The sequence below is a fragment of the Ricinus communis genome, chromosome 5 (genome assembly GCF_019578655.1).
Source record: "Ricinus communis isolate WT05 ecotype wild-type chromosome 5, ASM1957865v1, whole genome shotgun sequence".
Lineage (NCBI taxonomy): Eukaryota > Viridiplantae > Streptophyta > Magnoliopsida > Malpighiales > Euphorbiaceae > Ricinus > Ricinus communis.
Genome location: NC_063260.1, coordinates 11854340 through 11882010, shown reverse-complemented (window position 1 = coordinate 11882010; position 27671 = coordinate 11854340). Strand labels below are relative to the sequence as shown.

Below are 27671 nucleotides of genomic sequence, written 5' to 3'. Positions count from 1 at the left end.
GGAATCATTGTTCTTGAAGTCAAGTCATTGTCAATTAATTTAAGTAACTACCCAAGAAAGTTTTCATCGAGCTCTTAAGTTGAGGTGATAATAATGAACAAGAGAGAGTTAAAAAATTGGCATATTTCAATACCAAATCTAAGTCAGGATAATTTCTCGAAAAGAGAAATAGAATCTAAATTAAAGAAATAAAATTAGATAGAAATTTTACGTTTTCTTGTTATAAAATATTTATGACTTTTATTTAGCTTAAATATTGTTGTTATAAGTAAAATTTAGCTTAAATTTCTCAGTTTGTTTTTTCTGGAAGATAGCTGATCTTATATACTCTTTTATTAAATTATAATATTTTCATAATTATAAATTTTATTTGATTTTAAATGTATAATTATACTTAATTGAGAGTTTTGAAAATAGACTTCATACAAACCGCCACAAACAAAAGGGTCTCTCTCTTACTTGGGTAATATAATCATAAATTTCGGAATGAGCCTCAGATTTCCCAAAACATATAGAATTGGATAAATGTAGGTCGTCAGCAAGGTTAACTTAAAATCACAGGAGATCTTTAGCGGCAATTTTGGACGTGCATGTCACAGCTTTTCTTCTGCGGACAGTTTCTACTAATAGCGACAGACTCGACAGCATCATAATTCATCTTGCCAATACAAGCCAAGGAAGACATAGGATTGGCTGTAGGAGATCACCCCGATTTCAGATTGGAATTTATCAGCATGTCTCTGCTGATAAGAATTTCTTGATAAATTTATCGTTCCATATAATAAAGGTAAGTTGATAATAACTCTGACACATGATTTGCTCTTAATAAATGTCCATGACAAGTCTTTAAATGAAGAAATCTGATGCTGATTTCATTGAAATAAGTTTACATGTTATTGTTTCTGTATATGTTCATCTCTAATATTTTTTGGTAATAAATTATATTTTCTTGACCAAAAAATGAAATAAAATACTTGAACCCCATATCTGCAATTAAACTCTTCCTGTTTCAGATTTAAGGAAAGAAAAAAAGGAGACTCTTCTATTTCTTCTTCTTCTTCTTCTGTCACTCTTTAGCTAATCCTATTTTTCTCAACTTCCCGTAATGCCCCTTCGGAATCGCCAAATTTTCTATTCCTTCCATTCCCTCTCATCTTCAACACATACCCTTTTAGCAGAGAAAGCCCTAACCTTTCTCAAACGCCATCCTTACCAACTAAATTGCCTCGCTTCTCAATTTACCCCCGAGGCAGCTTCTAATTTACTACTCAAATCCCAGAATGACCAAACCCTGATTTTAAAATTCCTAAACTGGGCTCAACCCCATCATTTTTTCAATTCTCACTGTAAATGTCTTGCCCTTCACATTTTGACCAAATTCAAACTCTATAAAACAGCACAAACCCTGGCTCAGGACTTAGCCATCGTTACGATTGATGATAATGGTGAATTTGTCTTTCAATGCCTTAAAGATACATACTTTTTATGTAACTCAAGCTCTGCTGTTTTCGATTTAGTGGTAAAATCTTATTCCCATTTGAATTTCATTGATAAGGCTTTAAAGATTGTTTCTTTAGCTAAAGTTAATGGATTTATGCCTGGTGTTTTGTCTTATAATGCTATCTTAGATTCACTTATTAGGTGTAAAAAACCAATTAGATTTGCTGAAAAAGTGTACAGCGAAATGATTGCAAGTGGGGTTTCTTTAAATGTGTTTAGTTATAATATTTTGATTAGGGGATTTTGCAGTGCGGGCGATTTAGAAATGGGTTTAAGGTTTTTTAAGGAAATGGAGAGGAATGGGTGTTTGCCTAATGTGGTTACTTATAATACTATGATTGACGGATACTGTAAGTTGAAGAGGATTGATGAAGCATTTGGTTTTCTGAGATCAATGGGATTGAAAGGTCTGGAGCCTAATTTGATTACGTTTAATATGATTATTAATGGGTTGTGTAGAGATGGAAGGCTGAAGGAAACAAGTGAGGTTCTTGTGGAGATGAGTCGTAAGGGTTATGTTCCTGACGAAGTAACTTATAATACACTTGTCAATGGATATTGCAAGGAGGGTAATTTTCACCAAGCTCTTGTTTTGCATGCAGAGATGGTGAGAAATGGTCTATCACCCAATGTTGTTACATATACTTCATTAATTAATAGTATGTGTAAGGCTGGAAATTTGAATCGAGCAATGGAGTTTTTTGATCAGATGCATGTCAGAGGACTTTGTCCAAATGAGAGGACATACACGACAATTATCAATGGGTTCGCGCAACAGGGACTCTTGGATGAGGCGTACCGGGTTTTAAATGAAATGACCAGGAGTGGATTTATACCTTCAATTGTGACTTATAATGCCCTCATTAATGGACATTGTGTTTTGGGGAGGATGGAGGAGGCCATAGGATTATTACAAGACATGGTGGGCAAAGGGGTATTACCTGATGTTGTAAGTTATAGCACTATCATATCTGGATTTGCTCGTAATCAAGAGTTGGACAGGGCATTTCAAATGAAGGTGGAGATGATTGGCAAAAGTGTTTTGCCAGATGCTGTTACCTATTCATCACTTATTCAAGGTCTGTGTGAACAAAGAAGGCTAACTGAAGCTTGTGATATGTTCCAAGAGATGTTGACTATAAAGCTGCCTCCTGATGAATTCACTTATACGACTTTGATCAATGCTTATTGTAAAGAAGGCGATTTGAACAAGGCTCTTCATTTGCATGATGAAATGATACAGAAAGGCTTTCTACCTGATGCTGTTACTTACAACGTGCTTATAAATGGACTTAATAAACAAGCTCGATCGAAGGAAGCGAGGAGGCTTCTGCTTAAGTTGTTTTATGATGATTCTATCCCTTCTGCTGTAACATATAACACACTGATAGAAAACTGCTGCAATATTGAATTTAAGAGTGCAGTAGCTCTTGTGAAAGGATTTTGCATGAAAGGTTTGATGGATGAAGCAGATCAAGTTTTTGAATCAATGATTAACAAAAATCATAAACCAAATGAAGCCATTTATAATGTTATTATACATGGTCATTGTAGAATTGGAAATGTTCTGAAGGCATACAAGCTTTACAAGGAAATGGTTCATGTTGATTTTGTTCCTCATACTGTCACCGTTTTGGCTTTGGTAAAAGCACTTTTCACAGAGGGGATGGATGGGGAGTTAAATGAAGTCATAGGAGACATATTAAGAAGCTGCAAGCTGACTGATGCTGAGCTTTCTAAGGTGCTTGTTGAAATCAATCAAAAAGAAGGGAATATGGATATGGTTTTTAATCTGCTTACTGAAATGGCCAAGGATGGACTCATTCCAAGTACTGGAACTCCTACTAATGCTATTGCTAGGGGATAGTCTGGTTTACAGATAATTCATCCTATCTGCATTCAAATATTCACTAAGTGTACTTTGTCCTTTTAAGAACATAATGAAGTGAGCTAAATTCCATAGTTTCCTTGCTTTTGCCGTTCTGATACCTAAAGTCGAGTCCTGTGGGCCCTGCAAAGGATCCTGATCCTGACACTTACACACATTTCCTCTGATACAGATGCTGGTAAATTTAGTACTTATAAATCACTAGCTATCTTTGCCAACACTTCCAAGAAAATTGTATTTAATCTTATGAACTTTACATTCACCAGCTGTCCACATGCTAGGATATTTTTAATACAGGACATCACATTGCTACTGTTCATAGTAAAGTATATGTGTATAAAGTAGATTCTTCAAACTTCTATCTGTTTTAAGTTTGATATCACATATCAAAAAATTTTGCAGTCTCTTACTTGAGCTCTCAGTATGTCTCTCAAAAGGAGATTGAGAGGCAAGATAACCATATAGAAACCATGCCTGCAATGGAAGCCATGTCCAACCTTCCACCTCCCCCTGCTTTTTTTTTTTTTTTTCTTATCAGGATTGGTTTTGAGGAAGTGAATATTTTCACTGATTTACTTTATCTCTTTCCTTATTACTCCAGCTTGTTAAATTGAGTGCCTGATGACTGTTGAAGAATGGCTGTAACAAATCTTCCTGCTTGATTAATACAGCTTTCATCTTTCTTTGGTGAGGTAAAGATTCTGTATCATGATATCATTATTAATTAATGTACTTTCCCCCTCTTATGGTTTTCAATCTTTAACGAGCTTTCCATATGCTCATTTGCATCAATTTTTTTAGTACTAAACTCTTTAAGCCTTCAGTCAACTGCAGTTACCTTATAAGCTTCTACTGAAAAGGTCAATGTGGAAACAAGCTTGTCATAACTTTTGAAACCTTCCATCGCTTAGCTTTTCATATGAGATCATTGGTTGTTTTGCAGTTTCTGAAAACTATGAACAGCATACATATAGAAGAAGAGGAGCTATAAAGCTGAAGCAACACAGGCTTGTTTCGTTGCCGGGCTTGAGTGCCACAGAATAGATTAGCAGTGCTTCACATTGCCTTTTTGCCGTTCCTGAAGCCAATAATATGGCTTTGAGAATTGTCTCCAGTATTTTTTATTCAAACTCAGATTAGTTTTCAGCAACTTTATGTAAGTTCCATATGGTTGCCAAATTTGATTTATGCTTCCATATTAGTATCCTGTATTAGCAAGAGAGAACCAAGATGGCTATTCGACTGTGTATCCACCCTAGAATTTGCTGAAAACTAAATTAGCATTGGATCTTTCACAATCCACATGCGCCACAGCAAATCAGCTACCGATGTCCCCTAAATGAAAATCCACTAACTGATTAACCAGTGTTATGGTATTACTCTCTATTTATTCTTAAAACCTGACACTAAAAAGAAAGAAAAATAAAAGAAGCTACAGAATGCGAAGAATAATAATCATCCTTTCTTCATGTTTAGTTGATGTTGGAGACCTGTATTCCAACGTCATGTAAAGCAATCACCAAACCCTGATTATATTTGCAGCTGCAAATTGCTGAAGAATAGTACCGACTCAACCAAAACATCCTCAAATTCAGCAACTATACACCAGAGTACTTATAGATGTGAGAAAGTAATCGATCATAACATAAAAATTCTCAAGAACTATTGTGGCTGTTCATATTGCAGTCAAAATATAGTAAACATTCTTTTCACTGCTTGACACAGTTGGATACAAAAGAAAATTACAGATCGAATCTACACCACAAATGAGATAAAAGTGTAAATGCACAATGAACAAATAAATTATTCCCAGAAGGAACGTATGGCAGAAACGTGGGAGAACAACTACAATTTCTATAGTCCAATTTTATGGCTTCCATTAATGTGACTTGTACACAAACAAATTCAATAGACAAGAAAACAAAACAGATATAGCAAGAGAAAATACCTATGATCAGGATTTGGGACAGTGATATAAAGGACCATTGCTTCACTAATATAAAAGCAAAACCGGATGCATGAAAAAACAATATATGAGATGAGAGGTGACAGCCAATAAATGTGCTGAAAAGTAAAATCAGAGGATACCATGACGAGAGACTAATGGAAATTAAAAGAATCAACAAAGACTTGCAGAGGTGCAGGGTAGCACTCGCAGCCTGGTTAGCAAGTGAAATTTCTTCCAATTATTCATGTTGCTTATTAGATTTTTATGCAAGTTCAACTTCTGAATTTATATTTCATTTGAGTCCACCACCAGTTGCTCTCAAGAGAATAATAGAGAGAAGGTTCATTTTCTGTTTAAAAAATCAACTAAGAATTTTTAAACCATCTTCAATTCATGATGCTATTTCACTAGAAAATTACATAACAAGGTAGCTTGTGCCACCAACTAGTGATCGTAACAGAATACCAGGTTTCTACTACAGAGAAAAAGAAAAAGCCACAGATTGCAAGATAGCATGGTCAGCCAACAATAGCTATGAAACCAAGACAATGACTTTATGTTTAACAACATGATGACAAAAGATTCATAAATGTATGCTCAGTTGATGTTTGATACCTACATTCCAAGATTATGTAAAGCAATCACCATAATCACATTCCAAGATTATGCAAAGCAATCAACGTAGTCAAATTCCAAAATTATGTAAATAAATCACCATATCCTATAGCTAAAAGTTCTAGAAGACTAGCATCAGTTCGATCCCAATTTCCTAAATCCAGCAACCATACACCAGAATTCTAACAGATATAAGAACCCAGTCATAGTGCCTAATTTCTTAAAGAGTTATAATGCCTTTTCATATGCAGTGAAAATATAGTGAAGCATTCTTTACAATACCCATTCACAATAAGAGGCTTAATAGTTTATCAGTCAGGACGGCAAAGTAAGATTGCATGCAGATATATACACTGGAAATGACATAACAAGGGTATACAGTAGAGCAACAACAAAATACACAATTATACCATGATTTTTTATCAACTGAATGCCAGTAGAAGATGATAGCATACTTGTATAATCCCCAAAGACACTCTTCCAAAAGAGAACAAATGACAGAAACTTAGGAATACAGCTATGATCCAACACTGTCCAGTCGGGAACAAAATCTTTATATATGCCTTCAAGCATCTCTTTGGTTACCAAACAACTAATTTGATGGCTCTTGTTTACATGGATTGTGATTATGCATAAATATATATATTTCGAACAATGGTGCAACAGACAAATACTTCAGAAATGTAAGAAATGAGAGATCACTACCAGCTGAAGAAAGGAAAGGAAAATTAGAAGATACCGAGATGAGAGACTGCTTTAAGTTGTATTGAAAAACAAAGGAAGAAAAATACCACCAACGAATTACATAGATCAATATAGATATTTTAACATGGCTAGCATTGACAGAATGGTTAGCATGTGAAATTTCTTCCAACAGGTACTCAGTGTATTATTCATGTCACTTGTACGATTCATATGTTCTCATCAAAAGTTTAAAGTTAGAATCTACATTTCATTCTGTCCACCAGTAGTAGCTCTCAAGATGAACAATACAGAGAAGACACTAATTTTCTGTCTAAAGAATCATGTAGGATTTATAGCAATTCAGCATTGATGAAATTCAACTCATCATTCTATCTGATTAGAAAAGTACATGCCAAGTTAGTGTGCCTCATCAACTACGGAAAAATGATTATATATGAACTTTAGTAGTCCACAAATCTATATTTCTAAAATGTAGTCAACAAACAATGGAAAGAAAGCCCACAAATCAGCTAAGGAAGTTAGGATAACTATGAACTTTATCCTTACATAAACAATGAGGATAGATCCCTTCCTAATGCATATATCTATCTCGACGACAGCCTTTGATGCAAATCATCAGCCAATGCTTGCCTCAAGCTATCCCCAAAATAATGAAACGACTTCTCATTCTCAAGCACTCTTGCTGGCGATCCACTTTCATCTGGTTCCTTCCAAATCTCAGGCTCAGGCTCCCTAGCAACCTGGCACAAATTATGCAACACACAACACGCAACAATCGTCTGCGGTGCATGATTAAGACCCACATCCAAATCCTGCAAGATCTTCCACCGCCCTTTCAATAACCCAATAGCCTCCACAACAGCAGACCTCCCTTTCATCAACATCCCATCAAACAAATTCTGCGCAGGTGTCCCAGACCCATTGGGCGAAAAGGGTGTCATCAAAAACGACAACAAAGGATAACACCAATCCCCAACTACATAAGGCCTAACATGATGACCCCGAACGTTAATCACCTTCTCCCACACAAGATCGGCAGAAACAAGTCTATTGTACAACAAGCTATCCCTAAAATGTGTAGCATCATCAGTGCCACCAGATGCCTTCACACAGACATCCCAAAAGACCTTCTTGTGATCAGCCACAACCTGCAGTAAAACTGAGGGAAACCCGTATTTGCACTGATATAAATTGGCTCCATTTTCTCTACGAATCTTAATAGGGCTACCATCAATTGCACCGCATATATTAGGCAAAGAAGTAAGTTCTTCAAAAGCTTGAGTAGTCTCAATTAACCTCCGCCTACTAACAGGAATTTTAATAAACTCAGGGTAAAGTTTAGTAGCCAACAAACGAGTAACCATATTAGTAATCTTGGAAACCAAATAAGGCTCAAGAGAGTAGCGAGAAGCAAGGGCTTTGGCGGAGTAGCCAAAAGCAAGGCGAGAAAGAACCATAGCAACAGCATAATCAGAAGGTAAAGAAAGGTTAGAAGCAGTAATGTGAGGTTTAAGCTTTTCAACAACAGTAGTAAAAACGGGATACGACAGACCATATAGTGATCTCCATTGGGCGTCGCGAAGAGGAGCTTCTAGTGACCAGATGTGTTCAGTGGAGAGGGCTCGAAAGGCGGCAACAGAGTATGCCGCGTTTTCCGGAGGAGGAGGGGAGTTTGTTAGAGGGGTAGAATCGTCATTATGAAAGTTGGTGGTTTTGGATTTACTTTTGTTTGAGGAGATTTGATTTTGGGGTTTGGAGGAAGCGAGGAAGGAGAGGAGGGAAGCGAGAGTGAAGAAGAGGAGGGGTGCGGCGGAGGAGGAGGATGAGGAGAGGAGGGAAGATGGCGATGGAGAGGTGACGGAGGATGAAGATGAGGAAGACGAGAGGATTGTTGTTAATGTTGGGTCTAATGTGTTCTGGAGATGGAGGAGATTTGATAGCATAAGTAAGAATGATTCATCCATTCGAATGATTTTCTTTCTTTGAGGAATTTTTAGGGTTTTGCAGATTGGAATTTAGGGAGGAGGAGGAGGAGGAGTGGGTAGGTGGTGGCGGCGGCGGCGGCGGCGGTGGTGCGATTTTTCAGTGGAAGTTGGTATTATGATTAAACTGAATAATTTGTTTCGCTATGATTAAAAAAAAAAAAAAAAACTTTGTTTCGCGATCTCTGTTTTCATTTTCCAGCAGTCTTTTTGCTCAAGCCAACACTGTGCTTCGCCTACGGCATAAGGTTCAAATTGGCCCCTGAATTTATTTCCTATGCTTAATCTCACTTTTTAATTTAAACTCCTTTCGATATTATTTATTAAAAAAGAAATTTAGATTATAAATAATGTCATATTTCATTTAGAAAATAGTTGATATTTTCTATTTATTGAAAAAAGGTGGCTCTTGTCAGGAAAAAAGGAAGAAGAAGAAAAAGTGCTGCCCGATCTCTTGCCCTCTCCTCAGTAAAAAAATTATAATAAAATATACAACTTTTAATTAAATTAGTTCAAGAAGTAAAAATGAGTCAAATTAAGTTTATTTACAATTTCTTATTCTGGATGTAACTTTTTGTAGAAAAGAAATATTTGTATTTTTATTATATATATATATATATATATATATATATTAAATTAAAATAACAATTAATTTATTTATTAAAGGATAATATTTTAACCTAACACAAGATTGTATAAACTAATTCAATTTATTATGGCATAATTAATGAGTATAAATTTCAAGTTCGGTCTTCCATCTGGATGTTCCTGCTTATGCCCGGAGAGAGAATGGGCACGACTCCCCCTCTTCCCATTCTACTGTCCAAAACATGCCGGTCATTCTAAGTTCTGGGGTCGGATAGGACCAGACCAAATCGGCTGGATATGTGGAATCTGAACGGATCAAATCCAATCGGATCTGATCGTAGCTTCGAGTTCAGGTTCGGCCGGACCGGAAAGGAAGGGGACAACGAACCTCCGCAAAGGTTGCTTGCTAACTCTGAGCCACTTGTTATAAGGAAGTGCAGTTTGATTGTCGAGGGGATTAACCGGAAGGAAAAAAGAAGGTAGATTATTCGATTCTATTTAGGATATAATTCATTAACATATATTATGCATTTAACTTATCAATATAAATTTTGAATTCACAAATTTAATCTCATAATAACTATTCATTAAAATTTAAATAAAATTTTAAATTTACATTACATTCTTTCATTTATAACTAAAAAGAAATCGACATAAATCAAACATGAGTTATTTATAATGTAATTGCTCCTTTGACCGAAAGTTGCACTATTATATTATGCAAAATTCATTAGCAAAAAAGAAGTAAAATGAAAGAAATTAACGTGGAGGAAGAAAATAAAGTTAAATTTTTTGTAAATAAACGATCAATTTATGTCTAAATTTATGTGTAAATGTCAAATTTAATTTAAAATTTTCAGAAAAAAAAAACCTCATAAGTTTATGTCCAAAATTAAATATATATAATTTAAACTCATTAACAATAGCCTCTTGAATTTGTGTCTAATAGTCAGATACATCTAAATTTAAAGTGAAATAATATTAAATTTTTAGGTTTTAATTGAATTATAAGAATTAAAAATTATATTTATTTTATTAATTTAATATCTAATGATGTGATTTACAATAGCATATTTAAAAAAATTTAAAATTTAAATTTTTATTGATCCTTAATGATAAGTATTAAATAAGTTAAAGTTCAACTTTCTAAAAATTAAATGAATCAAATTTTAACTTTTTTGACAAATACATCCATAACTTATTATCTTTTAGTAAATTAAATTAAAATTTTAAATTTTACCAAATACGCTTTTATACAGTGCGTCACAAAATATTTTAGTTTGCGTTTATTAATAAGTTTTATGTTTTTTCTATAGTTTAATTAATTCTTTTATTTTACTCTTTAAAATTCACATTTATTTATAGCCTTTGACTTTTTTAGTGATTTTTTATTGATTATAAAAATCTAAATATTATATAATTTTATAATATTTAATAATTTCTACCTATAGACGTCTTGAAAAAGAAAAGAAACACTTTATTTTAATCAGAAGGTATCAGAGCCATTAAAAATTTTCTTTAATCGCACCAACTATTTTTTTCTCTCTATGCTTCTATATTTTAAATTTATTTTATTTTATATTACTGAAATTTAATTTGTACTAAATAATTAATTATATTTGTTCATGCATGTTTTACATTATCAACGAAATTAGAGTTTAAATATAATTTTTTTATTTTCTCTTACACTTTATAAATTCTTAGATCATTTATATTAAATTTTAACATTTAAATCGATAATTTATAGACCAGATAAATGAAACCAGACTGATTAAAATAGATTGATATTGACTAAAAACTATAGAACTAGTTCAAGGTCAATTTCTCTTCAACTGGAATTGCCATTATCAATTTTAATTCTATCTCATAAAATAAAAAAAATTTATTTTAATTAACTTTTTAATTTTAAAAGAATTAGTTAAAATCGACTAGAATCAGAATTGTGAACCATGACCGGCCAACTTCATAGCCACATCTTATAATTCTATATATATATTAAAATAGTTATATATTTATATTTAATATAAAAACTAATATTAATATAAAATATTTAACATATATATTTTATTAATTATTTAATTTATATTAAAATTATATTAATTTAGATAAAAATTATAATTATTATAAGATATAATAAATTTAGTTATAAAATATAAATATAAGATTAATTTATAAAATTGTAAAATATTATATCAATAAAATATTTTTGTATTTGTTTTTAAGAAACAAAGCAGTTAAATGCGAAAATACGCATTCCCCATAATCGAACCGGATTCTTTGATAATTATTATTGCATCGACGGTTGGAACATAACAGACACGGATCACCCTCTTTCGCCAAAACAAAGAAGAGAGAAAGGAAACGGCACTGAAGGAACCAAGACCTTTTTAGGGTTTTACTACAATCCACCATTCGTCTACCACGTTCTCCCAATAATCATCAATATACAAATTGAGAGTTTAACATCTTCATCAACTCTCTAATTCTTAGACATGACCGAGGTATGTTAATCCCAATCACACACACACAAACACACACTCTCTTGCTTTTAAAACGCATAAATTTGATGACTTTCTATCATTCTTTTTCTCATTCTTGAAGATCTTCGATTGAGTATTTGATAATTTGATTTCACTTTCTTATATTTCAATATAATTATGCCTTTTGTATTTAATTTTGCAGTACTGGGTTAGTCAAGGTAATAAATGGTGTGACTTTTGCAAAATCTATATTTCAAACAACCCTTCTAGTATCAGAAACCATGAACTTGGCCAACGTCATAAAGAGGCTGTTTCAAAGAGACTTGCTTCTATGAGAAAAGAGAATGCTGCTAAAGAGAAAAAACAGAAGGAAGCAGCTCATGCTCTTCAACAAATTGAAGCTGTAAGTCTTTGTTTACTAAAGCTATATACTTTTTGATTATTGGGTACTTTTAGATTTTGATGAAGTAATGATACGATGTTTACTTGAGATTACCTTAATTATGTGAGCGCGCAGGCTAGAGAGATTAGAAACGTACCATTTTATCATCGGAATTTTGAAACTTGAGTAAGATTGACGGTGATTGTTTCTTAGTGGAACACTTAAAGTGTAGGCTGGATATTTAACTCAAAACGGTGTCTAAAGTTGACCTTTTAAGAAGGCTTTGGTAATGCAACTTCTTGAACAGTGCAAGGCATAAAAATTATTGTTCCAGTGTAAAGGAAAGGTTGAATGTCTTTGTCATGTATGTTATATTCATTTTATGTGTTTACCTATATGAAAACTTTCATGGCATTGCCAATTATGCAATCTAATTTTGGTTTGGTATTATACTAGTAGTTAATTTTAAATAACCTCCCTCTCTCTCCCTCTCACACACACACCTCTCACCCACCCACTTTTCTTACATTTAGTTGTACTATCAGAGTATGCTTTGATTCACTGGTGTTATCTCTGATTATTTTCTTTTTATTTGATATGTCTTCCAGAAAGCTAATCGTAGCTATCAGAAAGATGTAGCAAATTTTGAGGAGGCGAGTAAAGTTCATGCACTAGATCTTCAAGAGGATGCTGAGGAGGGTAAGCAATAAAGGATCTCCTGTTTCATAGGAAATTAAATTTATTTGCTCTAACATTGGGGCAAGTTTTATATAAGCATGCAGAATGTATAACTGGTAGCCTGACACACTAAGAAACTATTTCAGGTGTGTATACTTATATGTAACTTTAAGTTTTTCTTCAATAAAGAAATAAGAGCTGTATTTTATAAATCATTACCATTGGATGAGTTATTAAAAGCTATTAATAGTAGAAATAACAAAGTAAAACCAAATGATAAGAAACCAAGGTTACCACAGAAGGTAGTGTGTACTGGACATACAATATTTAGTTAAGTTTCAGTTATAAGCTCAACTGCTTGTAGGTTTGAACTTGGGAAATATATTGACAGCCTATATTAGTGACTATTTTGTGGCAATGGTTGTGCAATCTCATTGGTCATTTGATGACAATGTACTTAGTGGATTTGACTAGGCAAACTATCAATTTAGGTTATCATGTCCTTGTGATTTATGTTTGCTGTGCTTATACCAGCAGACTTAAGAAGGCCTGAAATATTATCCTTAATATAATTGATGTGCTAACTTTGTAATCGCTACCATGATTAATCTTTAGGGCATGATTCAAAACCCTCATTTTGTCTATTGTATTTTGCCTCACTGAGAAAAAAAGTAATGTTACCAAGTCCTCTACCTAATCTTTTTGACGGGCATTTTATGTTAGTTCCTTCTTGTTTTGATTGTTCTACCTTTCAAACTGATACAGCTCTGAATGATGACAGAGTGGGATCATGACAAGACATCAGGCTACTACTACAATCAAAATAATGGGTTACATTATGATCCAAAATCAGGTTTTTATTATTCTGATGCTATAGGTATGACGAATTTGACTGGAAGTTTTACACAAGTCTACTCTTGTTCTCTGTTTTGAGACATCTATATTATGTTGATTATGGTGTGTTGAACTATAAATTTTGCCACAGGCAAGTGGGTGACTCAGGAAGAGGCATATGCTTCGATTAAGATCTCATCAGATTCCAAGCATAAAGGATCCATTTTGAAAAAGCCTTTTTTGATATCAGCAGGAGGTCCGATAAAGGAAACCACTACTGCTACTCAAAATGGACCTCCACCTGGTCCAGTTGTATCGGCTCCTTTAAACCCCATGAGATCTGTCAAAGGAGCTACTTCAGCAGTTGCTGTTAACAAGAGAAAGAGGCAGGACGCACATCCAAAGGTTATATCTAATGAAGAGAAAGCTGCCCTTAAAGCAAGGGAGGCCGCAAAGAAGAGGGTTGAGGAGAGGGAAAAAAATTTGCTTGGCCTATACAAACGCTGATTTGGAACACCTGAAGCATAGAGTTTTCCTTCTGCTGAATATGAGGGGTATGCTTTGATTACGTTCTTTCTTAATTTTATATCATTTAATTACACATTTTGTTGTGACTGGATGGAAGGATTTGAAATTGAGAGATTTGGATATGATAGTAAGTGGTAGATTCATTAGATTCATGACTGAATAAAAACTTTATTTGACAGCTTCAGATCCCCCTCAAATAATCTCTCATTCATCTTTGTGAACCCAATTAAATAGAAGAGGTTAATTCTCATTTAAAGAAACTATTTGAAAATATATATCTAAGCATAGCACATATTGTTATTTGGATTCTGATTTGAATACTATATTAGAATTTCTTTGTTAGTCTGCTTCTTAGGTTGACACATAACTCTTGTCATGCTTCTTCGTTTACTCTCACGTATGATTGGTAGTGCATGTAGCTTGTATTATGCAAAATGTGTCACTGAAATTGGGGTTTGATGATGCATTGTTGGCCTGAACTATCATTTGGTAACATACCATAATTTTAAGCACATAGTTTATATTGAGGTAAGTGTGCTTCCCTTTCTGTAGACATTGACTATAAAGCTTTCACCTTTCTTTTTCCTAAAATGGTGAAGTGTTATCCAATCCATGGCTGCTTTGACAGTGATAAGGACTACGGTGAGCCCATGTAATAATGTACTCATGTAAACAACCATTAGACCTCCCGTTCCCCATTCACACCTATGGGGCTTACTGCCACATGGTTTACCTTGATTTCAAGGGAATGAAAACATCTGACAGTAGACTAGAAGGAGATCCTTTTGCAAAGCATATCTTCACGGGAGTAGATGTATGGGTGTAGGGAAATTTTGCTTACTTGGCAAGTCCTACCATTCTCAATTGTGATATGATGCATAACCAATATCTATTGGGGGCTTTTGGTGCAACTTTTCCATCTTATTTGTATGTTGATAGTCTGGTAATAGCATAATTGAGGATCGCAAGTTTGCCTCGACTGTTATCAGGCAAGACACCATTTAAAGTGAGCACCTAGGCATGGTCTTTAGAGGGGCATGAGCTATGCATTATAATTTTACTTTGTTTTATTTTTGCAACTGTATTTTTTTTTTTTTTTTTTTTTTTAAATTTTCATTTTAAGCCTTCTTGGTTGTTTTTAGTATGTCAAGAAAATATGTGCAAATACCTAATTTCAACTATTAAAAGGTAACTATCACTGTATGATTCTGTGTCCTAATAGTCACAAATTAATTGAAGCAGTCTCTGTCCCTCCCAGTCAACCTCACTACCTGGACCAGGGGCAACCAAAAGTGCTTCTAAATTTTAGGTTTAATCCACCACAGGTGAAGACATTGGGAGTTTTAAGCTCTAAAAACAGAGAAGATAAAGATGATGTTAAGGATTAATTTTAGTGGATCTAGCTTGGAGAGTAGGATATTTGTTTGCTTTGTATTTCCGTTGGCTATGCTTGATGGTGGCATCTTCCTTGAACTAACAAGTTCTTGTGACTTCTGTGAAACTAATGATCTTTAGGAGACATCTTCTTTGCAAATTCATGAAGCTTGAGACTGGAATTTGGAGTTTGCTATTCTGGTCTTGTTTGTCATGATCTCTTAGCTCCTTTTCTTCTCATGATTTATGCTTGATATAGTTTTAGTAATAGTTATATGTTATGCACGTTGGTGTTTTATTATGGATATGCATTCAATGTTTGAAAACACTATATAAACTTTTCATAGACAATTTAATTCAGCTATGCTTTGTATCCTTATGCACACTTGTACCTATAGCTATAGACAGTTTAATGAAGCTATGCTTTTTATGTCCTTATGCATCTATGCCATAGGTACAGCATATGACTTGACGCAAGTAGTGCACTTGACAACTAGGCATAAGTTTTTCTCCTGGATGTGATATCTGAGTAACTTTAAAATGACAATATTGACAAGTGGATGGGTGGTATTTGTGATAATTAGAGTGCTGAAAACAGTTGATGGGTTTCAGTTGCTCCTTTTAATTTCATTTCTTTTGCAGATACGGGGAGTAATCGGACAGCTGAGAGGAAATGGTGGAATTAGTTTTTGCAAGTGCCAACCTGCAGACAGTCCAATGTATATTGGTTTCTAATCCAGTCTGCATCCTTGTCCATTCCTTTTGACTGATGGATGCTAATCTTTTATGGGAAGGAAAATAGATTGTTGTAAATTGTAATGTGGGCCAATACTTACATTCAAACTGACAGATGATCGTTGTTTTGTTCCAGAAAATGGAGCAAATATGCAACTTTGGGACAACTTGGTATGGAAACCCTATTGGAAAGAGAGGCTAAATGAAGTAGCGAGTATATTTGCTTAAGATCTTTTCTGTTCTAACCAATGTATACCTCACCCATGGCCCATATTTAAGGAATGCGAGGCCTCTATGATGAGCTGAATAACTGAGCATTTCACCACTGTTCCTTTACTGATAAGAATTCCACTACGGAGAAATAAGCGAAAAGTTTTTTGTAATGAAGTTGAAGTGGAGACAGAAACATTGCATTATTCTTGAATCTCATATGCTTTTCCAGTTTTCTCAATCCTTTTCTTTAAGATCTGTAGCTCAGTTTAACTGCTCTAACCTTTCATGGGTAGCAACTTCATGAAGTTTCCTGGCAAAGATTTCTCAAACTCCTGTGGCAGTACAAGTTTGCATCTTAAATGCAAAAGAAAGAAACGATCAAACACGTGCAGTTTAGCATGTGTCTACTGTTGACTTGGTCGGCACTTGTAATGAGAAGTCGTAGAAATCGGCTATGGGCGTTGACAGGAGGAGAGAACAATATTGTGAATAAATGTAAGCTTGTGGGGACTGTGGTTGGAGCACGTGGTTTTCCATTATAAAGACTCAACTCTTTTAACACACGTCAAAAGTGTTGAATGTTTGTTGGACATTTCAATTCGTATCCAATGAGTTTCAGATTTCAATTAAATCTAATCCATCCAGAATAATCTTGGCACGGATTTTACAATCTAAATAAATCGTAAAATGAAGAACTGCCATGGATAAAACGGTGTAATTATGCTGGATTCCTATTGAAATATACTAATGGCATATTTGGTTGAGCTGCTGGTTGGTAGCTGGTGGCCGATACATTAAATCGTTTGATAGAATTTAATAGAATTTTATTAGCGGTTGATGTTAATATGTTAAATGACTATAAAAATATAATTATTAGTTAATTATATTATAATGATCTAAATTAATAAAAATAATTTATAGTAATTAAAAGTTTTATAGTTAATTTTTTTTAATTCAATTGTATTTATTATTAAAAATATTTATAAAAATTATTTTAAACATTTAAATTTAAATTTAAATTATATTAATAAATTTTTAAATTTCAAATATTTAACTTTAAATATTATAATTATTTAATTATTAAGAATAATTTCAATATAATAATTATTTATTTTAAAATATAAAAATTTAATTATATGATATCAATATAGAGTAAGTTATTATAAATAAATTATAATAAGAATAATAGTTTCTAAATAAATAAAAAATCAAATAAGCTATCGGTTGCTAAGAAAAAACTATAAAAAAAAACTAATACAGTCAACAGCTGATTGAGACTAAAGTAATTATCAGCTGCTAATTCTTAAATATTTACCAAATGCTTTAATATAGCAATTCAGTGATGAATTAACTATCAGCTGCATCAAATCTCTGAACCAAACACTCTTTAAATAATGAGCATTAAAATAAAGAATATTAATATTATTTTTAATTGAAATTTATTAAAAAATTTATTGTATTTATAACTGAATTCATATATTTTTTACACTAAATATAATTATGGAATTCACTTTAAATGAAATAAATATTGTATTTAAATTAATTTATAGAAAAAAAAACTCACAAAGATAAATGATATGAGAGAAATATGGAAAAAAAATTAATATTAATTTATTAATAAAAATTTATTTAGAAATTCTACCAATTATTTTAAAATTTAGTTTAATTATTGATAATGAATTAAGATTCTAAATGAACTTTCATTTCAACTAAATACATAAAATTTAAATTTAAAAATAAATTTCATAAAATTATTTATTTCAACTAAACATAATAAAAACAAAAATGTACAAATTAGCATCTTTTCTAATAATTAGTAATCACAAAGAATTTTTCTCAAATATTATTAATTATTGAATAAAAAATTTACTAATTATTCAATGAGAAATAAAATTAATTTTTCAAAAATTAATTAATTAATTTGATATTACATATAAGAGTGTTGATTGTACATAATTAATTTAGAGATTTCTATTTTAGCTCTCCATAGAAGTTTTAACTGCTACCACTAAGGCTGAATTTTCTTTAAAAAAAGGAAGAGGTTAGCCATCAATAATTGTTTTTATAATGAATTTCTCAGTTTAATTTAGTACGTCATTCGTTATAGATAAATTAAATTAAATATTGATATATAATATTATTTAGTAAATATTATAGTATATTAGTTAATTTATTTATTACCATTAACTATATATAATTAAAAATAAACAATTAATAATACTATAAGTTACTGTGTAATTAATTTTGTTTAGGAATGACATTTATAAATTTCTCATTAAATTGGTCTTTTAAGTTTAACACATGGGTGCTCTTAACTGCCATCGGAAGAAAGATGCAGGGACCAGACATAGACACTGAGAGTCCCATATGATTGTTTTATCACCACTTGCTCTGCTATATTGTTTATATGTAACAACCTTTGACTTGTCTGTCTTCACCAGGTCATTTTTTAGTTCCTAATGCTTTCCACTCGAAGCATATTTGCATCAAAGCTTTGAAATCCATCACATCATTCTTTTCTTTTTTATATATGATAAAGATGTAAATCTTCAAATAAAGGCAGTCAAAAAGGTTTACAATACTAAGCCAATGAAGATCGCTTATTAGTACAGAGGCAATCAAGTAGACTTGCTAAACACGCATTCACAATGTCTTTGTTTGTCTAACAAGAAAATGGGTGGTAAGAGAACGTAATCCACAGATAAGTACATAAGAATGTACAATTAGGGCAGGTGTATATTCACCCCCCTTTCCGTTGTTGCTTCGTCCACATGAAGCTCTCCCTTTCATATCATTTGATCGGATTTTGTTGTAGCCATTCCTTGTTGAAGATGACTGCAGAATCTTCAAATTTAACTAAAATCTTTTTATCAATCAAATTAAACTGAGGCTTAAACTCTTAACTGGGTCTGTAGTAAGTGGTCTATTCAGAAGGCGACAATGGCATCAGAGTTGATAAAAAAAGCATGGTCATGTAGACTTTGAAAAGTTGATGGGGGTTTACTTGTAACTTCAAAGCACAAGTTAGGAAACAGTCTGATAGGTTTTCAATCGTATTCTAGGAGCAGGACAATAATTTACTTCTCTTATTTCTGCCTTCAGTAAAAAAAAGTCAACAGCAAGCTTTAAAAATGTGTTAAAGAGGGTAGGTGAAGATGACTAGTTAATAAACAAGACTGTCACAGCTCAAAAGCAGATGCTTTGCATATTTAGGAAATTAAATTGGATTCATAAAACCACTCCTTCACACTTAATTAAGATCAATTAGCAAACATATCTTGTAGAATAATGGATTTCCTTTTTTCTTTTTTAGAAAAAGAACAAAAGCCTGAACACTGACCTAATAATCTTTAAAGAATTATATAATAATATATTCTGAAACTCCTTTAATGAAACTTTTAAAAGTGCTGAAATATGTAATTAGAAACTTGCTAAGGGTTATCTCTTAAAGATATATGTGATTTGGATTAATTCATCTAGATTATAAAACTAAAATTGCATTCATCAACATAATGAAGAACTATTTATCATCATGATCACCAACAACCATGCATTCATCCTACCTGTGGAGGATAAAAAATCACAAAATCTTTTGAAGTGGTATCACTAAGATAGCCATCGTAAGCATCATCATTATCATACATGAGACAATTTTATTTTTATTTCTTTATGGGGTCTTTTCAATGGAAAATTATTATTCTCTATGGGATCATACATTCAAGGAGTATTTCATCTACATCAGTGCATTCAATATAATGCCCAATTCATCACCATATATTTTTATATATATATAATGCCCAATTGCATATCTACTCCTCCTATAACTTTTTGCTCATCTGCAAGGATTAAAGTGGATCAAGAAAGTGTGAGAAATTATGAGATATATTTCATGTGGGTCTTCTCTATAATCGACATTGCAAGCCTTTTACTAAAGATGAGTTTGCATGCATGCCTGTAACCCCCTTTTTCCCTACAGAAGTATAAATGCCTTCGAAAAAGCAGAACCCTGAGAGCATCACAATCAACTTTTCTTTTATTTTTGTATCTTATATCTTCATTTCTAGCAATCCCACTTGAGTTTTATCCAGTGCAAATCAACTCTATTAGACTGCAATAAGACGTGAAGAAAAAATAATTTGAGTCGATAAAAATTTATTCAACCTCAAAGAGTTTATTACTCTAAAAACAATTTTAGTATCAATTAAACGACACTTTAATATCAGGCTTAATTATTAATTAAATTCTGAATTTTACACTTTTTAACAATTTTATTCAATTGTTTTAAGATTTTAAAATAAATTATAACAAAAAAATTGACATAGTAAATCAATTATGCTTATTAAATAACAAAAATTAGTAAGTTAACAAAAAATTTATCGCTTTTAGTTGTAAGATGTATGAAATGATGCACATATGTGAGATCTTTAATGACATATTATATTATATTTTTTGCTGATTCATTATTATTATTTTTTTAATAAGTACATTTGAATTGCAATGTCATCTTTTTTATCATGAAATTTTTAAAAAAATTCATCGAGAAGTGTTCTTGAAAATAAATTAGAAGCATCGGTATATATTTTAAGATTTTGAAACTATTTGAACAAAATTGTTAAAAAAAGTGTAATTAGAATTCAGGATTCAATTGATAATTAAGCCTTAACATTGACAGAATTTTTATTTTCATATAGTAAATAGATTACAAAAATTCATATTTTAAAATAATGAACTTATAAATACAATTGAAACTCCATATACAGATGGGCTCGAAGTTAAGTCATAATTCTTTTTTGATAAAGGTGCTTTTATCCGTAGGAGGGCAACCAAGCATATAATAAAAGTAAGTCTATGACCCTTAAAATGCCAATTGAATTGTATAACTCATGACAGAACTCAAAAGAACAGAACTTGAGCTGCCCATGCTTTTTGCTTTGGGTGTTAAAATTTAAATAAGTTGCCTACTTCAATTTGCATTCTATTCTCAATTTTTTGGAATTTTCAAGTACAAAAGGGCACTGGGTAGTTTACACTTTACAGAAGACTTTGGTCCAACAGAGATCGTTTCGGGGAACTGTTCATCATTGCAGGTCGGTAGTGATGAGCAAATCATAGCCATAAAATGAAGCAAAAGACATGCTTTGTTAGTTAGTTTGAGATTATTGTTTTAGAGGAAGCACAAAATGTAAATACTTTGAAGTAGTTTATTGCAAGTTGTGTTTGACAATTGGTGCCAAAAACAAATTACATGAACTTTACACTGTTTAGATCATAATTGTTCCGCAAACCTAATGATTATGCCACGGAAATCTCTTTCCACCCCACCCATGTGTATTGTTCCCTTTTCTTTTCCGGCTATGCCATGTTGTGTTAATCATTCTCCCAACATTTTTACTTTCCGGAGATCAAGCTGAGACTCCATTTGATGTCTTGTTTTACAGGATGTATAGCAAAGTTAAATAATACACTCAAACAGTTTTTAGTTTAATTTAAGTGGAGTCGTTTTTCAAACTGCAATTAATTGTATTGATATATTTGAATGATTAGCAAGCTTGATTAAACAAAAAATGAGAGAGAAAGAGACGGGAAAACATAATTGTAACGTAGTGTATGCATGTAGATGCATCATAGTGAAAGATACATTTGAGAAAATTTGGTCGGTGTATCAAATACAATATGTAAAAACAAAGCGATGAGGTAAACAATGGTTATATTATAGATTTAGAGCGAAAGTAGTGCTGGAAATTTTCAGTCAATATTGTCGGTACCGATGTCAAACATGTAAAACCATCATTCAATTAAAATAAATAAAGAAAAAGAGAGTAAGAATTATGGTGTGCCAAATTAATAAATTAAGCTAGTAGATAAGCACAACTGCTACATTCTGCTTAAAACCTTTTATTTGCTAAGGCACATCTCTGATACACCCAAACACAAGAAGATAATCTTGTAAAAGACTTGTACATGTCTTCTTTCTTTCTTTCCTTTTTTTTTTTTTTTTTTTTTGTATCATTTATGTATCATCATCAGAAGGAGCTATTTATAATACCCATTAAAATTCAAATAAATAAAAGAAGATATAAAAAGAAAAATTATATAGAAACCAGATCGGGCAATCTGGATTATCCACGTGCCAAAGACCCAATTCCTCTAGAGATTTCATGCACACCAGGGTTGAACCCCAAGCAACCCAGTAATCCTTGCTTGTAAGGCAAAAATGTTTTCCTCTTCATCTCCTCTGAAACTGCCCGGTTGGCTGTGTAATGTAATTCGTGAGCCGATACAGGGCCTCGCCGCCTGGAGGAGCCGCCTACACTGCTGTCTGTTGATCGGAAACTTGCATTCTTGACATCCTCTGCTGCCTCCCTTCTGGATAAAACTGCATATTTAGTTAATGGATCTTTTCCTGTTGCTCTCCCCTCTGATGCGCTTCTGAACAACAGGAAGTCTTTTAGCTTCCATTTCTTGTAACCTTTTGACGAAAATGATATCGCAGATAAGATAGAAGATGCATAAGAGGATTTAGGATTGGGCGTTGTTGGAGTGATAGTCTTGTCATTATTTTGTGAGTTATTCTCTTCTTGATCAAGAATAAAGTCGGAGACTCTTAATGGAGATAAAGATCTGCTTCCTTTATGAACATAATTGGAAGACTTATTCGAAGAAGAAGAAGAAGGACCAGAGATGGTTCTTTCTCTTCCCCGTTGCTGTGAATATGCATGTTTTCTTCGTTCTTGATTTTGTTGCTGTTCTTTAGCTTCTCGTCTTGTAGTCTCTTCAATGGCAGCTCGAAAAGGATCAAAATCTTTCTTCTTCTGTGCATTTCTTGATCTCGGCGATGACGACCTAGGAGAAGAAACTGAAGAATCATAACCAGGTGGTGGTTTTAATGGACGGATCTTGCCACCATCAAAAAGTTCATCAGCAGATAAAGAAGTTCTATCTAACTGACCACTAAAATCAAACTCAAAATCACCATCGTCAATAAAATCAAAATCTTCACTATCATGGTTCGTATTCTTTCTTGCTTTTGGAGTTCCAGGCTTCTCTTCCCAATCAAAAGGAATCGAAGAAGAATTAGTAGCAAGAGAGACATCATTAAGCTCTCTGAAGAAAGAGGAAGAACGAGTAGGACTAGTAGGGGCACTCGAGAAGAAGTTGCCAAATCTTTGAGGACTTGAAGGAGCAGTCATGTAAGGAGAAGAGCAAGTGCTATCAAAGTTGAAGTCCACCGGTACTGGCGGGACTGCCACCACCACTTCCATTTCCATGTATGGGGTGTGGGGAGAGGAGGGTATAGAGAATTTCCGTGGGTTGTGAGTAGCAGGAACTGTAGGGGTCGAATTCACGGGGTTTATAGAGAGAGATGGAAGGTTAGAAGGGAAACAAGAGGAAAGATATGAGAAGGTGGGGAAATTTTTGACTAGAGAGAAACTAGTCATGGGTTTAATGAGAAGGCGGCTTTATAAATTTGTCCAATGCCAATTTGTGTTTGTGGCCTGCCTTGTGTTTGTTTTTGCTTCTTCCCTCTCTTTCACTGCCAACCGTTGATTTTGACTCCATATCATATACAACTACGAGATTAGGGATTAATACCCCAACAATTTAGCAATTTGCTTTATTTTTTTATTATTATTTGAGCATTAATTGTATTTGCTCTCTATTTCCACATCAATTCTGTTAGTGAGATAATTATTTTCTATTTTTCTTAATTGGCTTTGAGTAATGTTGAAACTCAAATTTCACGGATTTGAAAATGAATTTTATTTTTATTTTTTTAATTTTCATCCGTGATGTTACTACACCATATTAGATACTAGATTAATCTATATTTGAGTTAGGGTATTGTAAATAGTATTTATCAATTTAAATATATGTCATTTGTACACATTTTATCGGTGTTAAATACATAATATCAAATATAAAATAATTAAATATTATGACATTCATTTATTTAACATACTCAAGAAAATGGGTTTTAATTTAAATTGTTTAAAACGTGCAATATAGATATGCTTCCAATGCCCTTGTAATTGTCTGAAAAAATCAGAAAAAAAAAGAAAAAGAAAAACGTCACTTAATTAAAAGCTAACCTTAATCAACTTCTTTGCAAGACAATACTCCTACATCATACGTTAATTCTTTAATGCCATCTTGTCTCAATGTTTCTTATGTATTTAGACACTCAACAACCCTCATTTTTCAATTATTTTATTTTTAGATCGTTATACATGTGGATGGAAATATCATCAACAACACCCACAGAGTAAATGTGGAATTCTGTAAATGCTTTCATATTTTATTGAAAACCGTTAATCCAATAAGTAATCTCTATATGGTTTAATTTAAAATTTAAAGCAGGGGAATCTAACTTGACATAATGAAGCATAATTCTCCATGCTTCTTGTGAAATAGAAAAGGAACAGGAAACCAGAAAAGAAGCTTTAAAGGCCAAAGTGATGGGCCATTAATTACTTTCTGCCTGTGCATAAAAGTTCTTCTCTCCTCATTCTCAAGAACTAAAAAAAAACACCTAAATTATTACTCTTATCGATTTAATAGCATCTAATGCATAAATCAAGTAATAAATAAATTTATTAAGTTATGCTTAATAATTTATTAAAATATTATTTATTTAATCAATAGAAAATATAAAACTGAATATATATTTGGTCCTTTAAAAATTGTCACGTGACCATCTGAAATATTGTTTGTCTTATAGCCACTTGAATTAGCTCGTCGACCCTATAAACTCAGTTTTTTATATTCTTAAAAAGTTCCCAAGCGATCATACGCATTTTCATTTTTCAATTAGTTACTTCCATAATATAAACATGAGATGGGAAAATTAATAATGATAATTTATGTGGTAGAGATATCCAAAAGGAGTCAAACCTTACATGGCCCTTGGTATATAAGATTGCTGGTTGGTAAAACATAAGATAAGTTTGCTAATTATGGCTTCTTTTAACGATTATTGCGCAGGTGCATGATGTATCATACACAATTATCTTCTTTATTGTCATTTGTTTTTATCAATTAATGTTAATATTAATCTAAGCTAGACGGGTCCTATCCTTTCAGCTGTCTTCATTACTGTGTTGTGATCTGTTTGGCATGACATAAAAGAGAGTTTTAATATATAGTAGTAGTAGTAGTAGCAGTTGATTTCAAGTATGATTAGTAATTACTTACTATGCTTAATGATAATGACCATTCATTAATTTGACCCGAATACATAATTTCTGGCTGTTTTTTCTTCTCTGCCATCAAAGCTGTATAATTACTTTCTCCTAAAAACAACCAGACACTTTTACTTCAGTCTTCAGCCATTTGTGCTCTCTTATAAGAATTCTACTGGAGGGAGATGAGGTTTCAAAATTCCCATACTCTTCCTCTTCTTTTACCCTTTTTTTTTTTTTGTTTAGAAAAGAAAATCAGAAAATATTATCTGTTAGCCAAATAACAAGAAGATCGAAGAGATATTTGTTATTAGAAGGTTTTAATTGCAAATGAGATACAAAAATAATGTTAAAACTTTTATATTATAGGAATTAACTAAAAAATTATAGTGATTATTGGTGTTTTGTTTTTCATGCTTTAACTATTTCGAAATTTATTAGCAATAATGTTATCCGACAGGCCACAGCCTTTATAAAATAATAAAATATCCAACGGCTAATAAAAATAATTACAAGGAAAAAGAAGTGATTTCTGACTTCCGGCATATCTCTAAAAGAATTATCTGCAACTAGGAATTTATAAATCTCTTGCTAATTACCTACTATTTCATCTTCGTCCCAAAGAAGCATTCATTCAGTGTTATCGTCGAACCATAGATGAAATCATTTTTTAGTGTAAATAAATAAGGATAAAAGGAAGGCAACGAAATGCTAGATTTGTCTTACAGTGATTGAAAGACCAACAAGCATGGTCGTCAGTCTAGAATTTTTTGATAATTTTGCCAGTCTCTTTGTGCAATTGTTGGCCTCAGCACACCGAATGACATCAGTGCATAAAGTCATATTTTATATACCAATTTTCTCAATAATTACGGCAAACTAATTCCATCCATTTCACATCCTTACGAATACAAATAAAATCTAAGTAATGCAATATACAGTTGCCTTATTTTCGTGCATTTTGTAAACAATTCCAAATCTAGAACATAACGAAACATCAATTTTGGTGGCTAATTAAAGCTCCCTTTCTATTTCCATATGGTCAAGACGAAGAGCTTCTTTATCTATCTATTCATGAGCAATTTTATTAATTAGATCATCCATTATCAACTTGTCTGAGATTTCATCGTTTAAAATATTAGTTTTCAAAATTAAAATGGTTAAAGAATAACAGATTTAACCAATTAATGAAATATGTATATATATAAGATAGGAAATTGAAAAAAAAAAAAAAAAAAACTAGTATTTCTCTTTGCACTACATTATTCGCTGCGCATTATGTTTACCAAGAACCACTGCTCTTGCTTTTTCTTTTTTCTTTTTTAATATTTCCATTACAAAAATATATGCTGGTTCTACCCAAAACACGAAAAAAAGAAAGAAAATTCTTTAGTATATAATTTTGCGGCCATGATTATTGTATTTATTTTAGTTCACATTTGGTCTTTTTCAATAGGAATAAATAAATAAAATGGTTGGTGTGGTTTCCATCTTCAGACGCTTAGGGCGCAATTGCACAAGATGCGGCAGTGATTGAAACTTTAGATTAGACAGAAATAGCCTTAACAAGGAAATCCAAGTAACACATGTTATTATTTTAAAAAATAAAAACCTAATGTTCAACATTGTATTGGCTTGTAAAAGTGCATGCACGTCAGGTGTAATTAAATAGTTGGTAGTAGGATAATCTTTCAAGATTTCAATTTCAAGAAAAGCTTAGTTTCTAAAATTGTGGCTTTCCGTTTGTTTTCAAAATTCAAGGAAACAGAAGGCCGAGTCTTTGGGAATTAGATTTCCATGGGAATTTTATAATATGATCTGATTTATGTTAATTGTATACCAGCTTGAAATGAATACTTGTCTCATTATACACTGTATACAACAGTTTAAAATTTAAAATAAAAATAAAAATTGGGAATGATCCGAGTCCAGATTTGATTTGATTTGATTGTGGGGATTTTATTTATCTGTTTTTGTCCTGAGCTCTTTTTATTCCCCTGCAAAATAACTATACTTCCATATAATGAGCAAGGCTTGTCATC

The 27671-nt window shown here is 32.4% G+C and overlaps 4 protein-coding genes across 6 annotated transcripts; 2 read left to right on the top strand and 2 right to left on the bottom strand.

Annotated features, from left to right (window-relative positions):
• The first annotated feature begins 806 nt into the window (after positions 1 to 806).
• On the top strand, positions 807 to 4706 carry LOC8283286 (pentatricopeptide repeat-containing protein At5g39710). The gene is made up of 3 exons (XM_002521812.4): positions 807 to 3566; positions 3990 to 4080; positions 4332 to 4706. The coding sequence occupies exon 1, from the start codon at positions 1106 to 1108 to the stop codon at positions 3365 to 3367; it is 2262 nt and encodes a 753-aa protein (XP_002521858.3). The 5' UTR covers positions 807 to 1105; the 3' UTR covers positions 3368 to 3566; positions 3990 to 4080; positions 4332 to 4706.
• A 2278-nt stretch (positions 4707 to 6984) lies between these two features.
• LOC8283287 (protein ALP1-like) lies at positions 6985 to 8910 on the bottom strand. Its single transcript, XM_002521813.4, has one exon. It carries the CDS (start codon positions 8618 to 8620, stop codon positions 7241 to 7243), a length of 1380 nt encoding a protein of 459 aa, XP_002521859.1. The 5' UTR covers positions 8621 to 8910; the 3' UTR covers positions 6985 to 7240.
• Positions 8911 to 11496: 2586 nt separating this feature from the next.
• LOC8283288 (zinc finger protein ZOP1) lies at positions 11497 to 16688 on the top strand. Of its 3 annotated transcripts, XR_001535405.3 has the most exons (7): positions 11497 to 11727; positions 11909 to 12109; positions 12697 to 12787; positions 13548 to 13643; positions 13752 to 14154; positions 16145 to 16221; positions 16374 to 16688. XR_001535405.3 is itself a non-coding variant. In XM_048374404.1 (6 exons), exons 1-5 carry the CDS (start codon positions 11719 to 11721, stop codon positions 14105 to 14107), a joined length of 729 nt encoding a protein of 242 aa, XP_048230361.1. In that variant the 5' UTR covers positions 11497 to 11718; the 3' UTR covers positions 14108 to 14154; positions 16145 to 16688. The 3 variants fall into 3 exon arrangements, 2 of the variants coding, with proteins under 2 accessions (XP_048230361.1, XP_002521860.2); XM_048374404.1 differs by having other exon boundaries at positions 13548 to 13619; positions 16145 to 16688; XM_002521814.4 differs by having other exon boundaries at positions 16145 to 16688.
• A 5588-nt stretch (positions 16689 to 22276) lies between these two features.
• LOC8283290 lies at positions 22277 to 23919 on the bottom strand. Its single transcript, XM_002521816.4, has one exon. The coding sequence runs from the start codon at positions 23887 to 23889 to the stop codon at positions 22570 to 22572; it is 1320 nt and encodes a 439-aa protein (XP_002521862.2). The 5' UTR covers positions 23890 to 23919; the 3' UTR covers positions 22277 to 22569.
• Between the last annotated feature and the right edge of the window lie 3752 nt (positions 23920 to 27671).

What these genes read in the sequence shown, in the direction of transcription:
- LOC8283286 (XM_002521812.4), top strand. Translation starts at nt 1,106, where the DNA reads ATGCCCCTTCGGAATCGCCAAATTTTCTATTCCTTCCATTCCCTCTCA.
- LOC8283288 (XM_002521814.4), top strand. An exon ending in TCAAGAGGATGCTGAGGAGG is followed by an intron (nt 12,788 to 13,547) that starts GTAAGCAATAAA and finishes GAATGATGACAG; the next exon opens with AGTGGGATCATGACAAGACA. An exon ending in TTATTATTCTGATGCTATAG is followed by an intron (nt 13,644 to 13,751) that starts GTATGACGAATT and finishes ATTTTGCCACAG; the next exon opens with GCAAGTGGGTGACTCAGGAA.
- LOC8283290 (XM_002521816.4), bottom strand. Translation starts at nt 23,889, where the DNA reads ATGACTAGTTTCTCTCTAGTCAAAAATTTCCCCACCTTCTCATATCTT.
- LOC8283287 (XM_002521813.4), bottom strand. Translation starts at nt 8,620, where the DNA reads ATGGATGAATCATTCTTACTTATGCTATCAAATCTCCTCCATCTCCAG.